Raw genomic sequence first — 4,704 nt, forward strand, 5'->3', positions numbered from 1 at the left:
TGCAACTTACCTGGCTGCTTCTTGCTCCTCATGGCCCAACTGAGGGCTGCTGGGAGCAGGGGTGGGGCTTGTTGCATGTGCCCGCCCCCTGGGCTCCTTAGTGCCGGAGCTCCGCTCCTGTGTGCTCCCGCAGGAAATGACCCCTGGCCGTAGTGGATCTGATTGGGGTGCTTTTGTGAATCTGAGGAGCACTTAAGACACCGGATTTTCTGAGGGCACCCCTCAGGGGGTGTTGAGCTTTTAAGGTCCTTCTTCCCAGAATTCAGACATGTCCTCTCTCCCTCAGGATGTGGCCACAAATAGTTCTCTTGAGACGCCTTCTCCCTTGTCTCCAGGTGGCCCCGTCTTTTGTCTGCTGATCGATCAGTTCCTCTTCCAGTTTTCCCGCCCGATTGCCATCACCTTTTGCTATAGAAAGACTGGGCAACTCACTTCTCTGTGCTCCTCCCCCTATACGATGCTTTCATTCCCTGTGTCACACAGTGGACAAACCTGGGTGACATCAGGAGGTCCACCAGCGGGATCAGAACTCCAGAAGCTCCCCCACTGTTGCCCCCCAAGCACCAAGAATACAGAGCATCACTGCCCCAGACATAAGAACATAAGAGAAGCCATCTTGGATCAGGCCACTGGCCCATCCAGTCCAACATTCTGTGTCACACAGCGGCCAAACCCCAGGTACCATTAGGAGGTCCACCAGCAGAGCCAGAACGCCAGAAGCCCTCCCACGGTTGCCCCCTCCCAAGCACCAAGAATACAGAGCATCACTACTCCAGACATAAGAACATAAGAGAAGCCATGTTGGATCAGGCCAATGGCCCGTCTAGTCCAACAATCTGTGTCACACAGTCTGTGCCTGAAGCTGCCACCACTTCCTGTTATAATTCTAATTCCCATTAGATATTAACTTATGCCCTCATATTCACACATATTTATAATGAACCTAAGGAAGAAAAGCTGGACTGTTCAGGTGAAATCGATGAAGAATGCAAAGGATACTTAGAGACATTCCTCTAGTCAGACAGACTTGTGGCACCCCGGCCTCGGTCCGTGATCCTGGAGAAAGGAACCGGAACATTCCAGAGCAGTTGAAGGCAGATGGCTGTTTGCTAGGATTTCATTCTCTCCCCGCAGTGGCTATTAAGCCAGCTGGTAATGATTCATGTGCACAAAACCGGAGGCAAAACCCTCCGTGTCCTCTCGCGCTCTCAGATCTACCCGGCAGCTGGGAGTTAGCAGATGTAAGGACAACACAGGCAAAATGGGTCACTGCTTTATCAGCCGGTGTCTGTGAAGAGAGAGGGGGAGCCGAGCAATCGGGAGCCGGAAAAGCCACGGCCGCTGCGAGTTGGACAGCTGCCATCGCACCCTATGGGTGAGCGGACCTGCCGAAAGCAGCGGCAGGGGGTAAATCGCGCCATCTGCCTCTTCCCAGGGCACCAGGTCTCTTGTGATGCTAAGCGGTGCAATTCAGCTCACAATTTGTCAAGCTTATCTTTGGGTTTTGGTTTTTTTTACATGCTCTCTGGGTATTGGCAGAGGGGCGTTTGGGGGAGGGGCTTTGGCTCAGTTGGTACAGCATCTGCTTCACATGCGGGAGGTCCCAGGTTCAGTCCCCGGCATCTCCACTCAAAGGGACCAGATAGTAGGTGATGTGAAAGACCTCTCTCTGCCCGAGACCTTGAAGAGCCGCTGCCAGTCTGAGTAGACAAGACTGACTTTGGTGGGCCAATAAGTCCGATTCAGTATAAGGCAGCTTCATGTGTTCATGTGTGTTATCCGGGAGCGGGAAGTCCTTTCGGCAAGGTCATGAGACAGGAAGTAGTGTTTTTGGGGGGGCTTGGGACCAATGCTCCCTCTAAGCTGTGGAGTCTTGTGAGCAAAAATTCTACTTTGTGAGCTACTGGCTGTGAGCGAGCGATTTGGCTACTAAGTGGTTAAGACGCTGAACTGCAGGCTGTGGAAGGTCGGTAGCTTGGCAGTTCGAGACCCGAGTGTGCCGCATGACGGAGTGAGCTCCCATCTGTAGTTCCAGCTCCTGCCAACCTAGCAGTTCGAAAGCAAGAAATTGCAAGTAGATAAATAGGTACTATTTCAGTGGGAAGGTAACAGCGTTCCGTGCGCCTTGGTGTTTAGTCATGCCGGCCACATGACCATGGAAACGTCTTCGGACAGCACTGGCTCTTCAGCTTTGAAACGGAGATGAGCACCGCAACCCTAGAGTCGGACTCGACTGGCTTTCGAGCAAGGGAACCTTTACCTTTATCTTAGCTAAGGCAAAAAGGTGTGAGCCGGAGGCTAAAAAACTGTGAGCTAGCTCACACAAACTCAGCTACACTGCTTGGGACAAAGAAGGCCGATCCTTTTAATGAATGGAAGACCTGTTTGCATTTATTCTTTCAGGTGCTCTCAAAGGAGCAGTACCCCCTAATGCTTTTCTTTGATGTGCTTCTTTCCTGCTTAAAATCCCTACACATAATACTGGGCCTGGGGTGGTCTTGGAAATCTTCCTAATGGTATGAAATATAAGATTCAAATGGGAAAATCTTTGATTTGCTCCGCAGACGATTGCTAAAATGTCCCCGACGTCTCTGAAGATGACCCTCAGGCAGCTTAGAGAAGGAGCTTCCCTGAACCTGCAAGAGGTCCTCTCCATGGAGTACAAGGCGGGGGAGGTACCCCACACAGTCTCTCCCAACACCCTGCCCCCAAGGGAGTGCCACAAATAAAATTAAAAATTGGAAGTCAGAGGGGGCTGGGCTGGATGGGGGGGCATTGGTAGTAAGTCAGGGGGGCAGGCCCCGAGATGCCCCACTATAGCTACAGGCCTGTGACTGGTGCTTTCTGGGCCACGTGCAATAGATTCACTATGCCAGCAGCAATGCTCCCTCTAAGCTGTGGGGTCTTGTGAGCAAAAATTCTCCTTTGTAGCTACTGGCATTCAAGTGACGAGCGAATGATTTGGCCGCTGTATCGATTAGTTTGCTCTGGAGCCCTCCTTCCCGAGCTGAGACAAAAAATGTGTGCGCCGGAGGCTAAAAAACTGTGCACTAGCTCACACCAACGCAGCTTAGAGGGAACACTGGCTGGCGGTGAATTCTCAGCTGTTAATCTTGTCGGTTCAGAACGATGTCTCGAGGATCTCCGTTGTGCATTTGTGCCCGTGATTAGTGACATGATGCTCTTGTGTATGGAGCTGAATCATGAGAGGAGGGGCCTCTGCTCGGCACGCGGAAGCTCCCAGGGTTCAATCCCCGGCATCGCCAGTCAAAAAGGACCAGGCAGTAGGTGATGGGAAAGACCTCCGCCTGAGACCCTGGAGAGCCGCTGCCGGTCTGAGCAGACAACACTGACCTTGATGGACCCAGGGTAGGGTCTGATTCAGTAGAAGGCAAAAGAATAGGGAGGGACCATGGCTCAGCGGCAGAGCATCTGCTGTGCCACAGTCCTTCAGTGGTAGAGCATCCGCTGAGAGCCAGCTGTGGTGTCGTGGTTAAGAGCGGCGGACTCTAATGTGGGAGAACTGGGTTCGGTTCCCCACCAATGCTCCCTCCAAGCTGTGGAGTCTTGTGAGCAGAAATTCTACTTTGTGAGCCACTGGCATTCCAAGTCGGGAGCGAGCGATCTGGCTGCTGCATCAGTTAGTTTGCTCTGGAGCCGTCCATCCTGAGCAAAGACAAAAATGTGTGAGCCGGAGGCTAAAAAAACGGTGAGCTAGCTCACACTCACTCGGCTTAGAGGGAACTCCCCTCCACATGAAGCCAGCTGGGTGACCTTGGCTCAGTCGCAGCCCTCCCAGAGCTCTCTCAGCCCCCCCCCAAATAAGTCTAGGTCACCACCTAGTGGTGCATAATGCTAAAAGAGTTAGAACTTAAGGCTGCCAGACAATCTTCAGATCTCCTGGCTGTACCACACACAATGCCATATTAGAGCATCTGCTTGGCATGTAGAAAGTCCACAGGTTCAATCCATGGCATTACTACTACTACTACTACATAGGCTGGATTTTAATCCAGTCGCACCTAAGAGACCAACAAGATTTCAGGGGTAAGAGCTTTCAAGAGTCAGATATCAGACGAACAGAGCTTTGGCTCTCGAAGGTTCGTCCCCTGAAACTCTTGTTGGTCTCTAAGCTGCTCCTGGACTGGAACCCAGCTCTTCTACTGGAGACCGGCACGGTTACCCTCTGAAGCGAAGTACGTAGGCTGTGACTCTACTGCTGGATGGATCCCCATCTGGTTCCTCCATCGCTTTCCCACTTCTTTCGGAAGCCACCTAAAAATGCATCCAGATGCCCGCCCCCCACCCCACCTCACCGGGGCCATTGTGCTGTGTCAGAGTAGCATCTGATACGCACTGGGATGGAGGCCAAGAGAGAGGCCCAAGCTCGAAGTGAGCTGAGAATCCAGTCTGTTTCAGGACTGTCCAGCATGGCCATAGACAGCTGAATGCTAGAGAGTCTGCATCAACTCTTTGGGTGGACACTATTAGACACAACCTGTGTCTCTAGCTGTGTTTTCCCAACCCAATTTGAGAAACACGCACAGCAGTTCTGTAGAGAAGAAGAAGAAGAGAAGGATTTATACCCCGCCCTTCACTATCCAAGGGAGTCTCAGAGCGGCTTACAAACTCCTTTCCCTTCCCCTCCCCACAGCAGACACCCTGTGAGGTAGGTGGGGCTGAGAAAGCCTTTGACAGAAACCG

General features: G+C 52.3%; 1 protein-coding gene across 1 annotated transcript in view; it reads left to right on the forward strand.

Moving 5' to 3' along the window:
- Nucleotides 1-4,704, forward strand: part of HIBCH (3-hydroxyisobutyryl-CoA hydrolase) — a gene marked incomplete at its 5' end in the record, with an annotated part of 35,737 nt that overhangs the window by 24,481 nt on the left and 6,552 nt on the right. Inside the window, one exon of the mRNA XM_015407796.1 lies at nucleotides 2,565-2,675. Within this exon, the coding sequence (XP_015263282.1) occupies nucleotides 2,565-2,675 (111 nt within the window). The remainder of the gene's footprint in view (nucleotides 1-2,564; nucleotides 2,676-4,704) is intronic.

The sequence above is a fragment of the Gekko japonicus genome, unplaced genomic scaffold (genome assembly GCF_001447785.1).
Source record: "Gekko japonicus isolate JY-2015 unplaced genomic scaffold, Gekko_japonicus_V1.1 scaffold3754, whole genome shotgun sequence".
In the NCBI taxonomy this organism is placed as follows: domain Eukaryota; kingdom Metazoa; phylum Chordata; class Lepidosauria; order Squamata; family Gekkonidae; genus Gekko; species Gekko japonicus.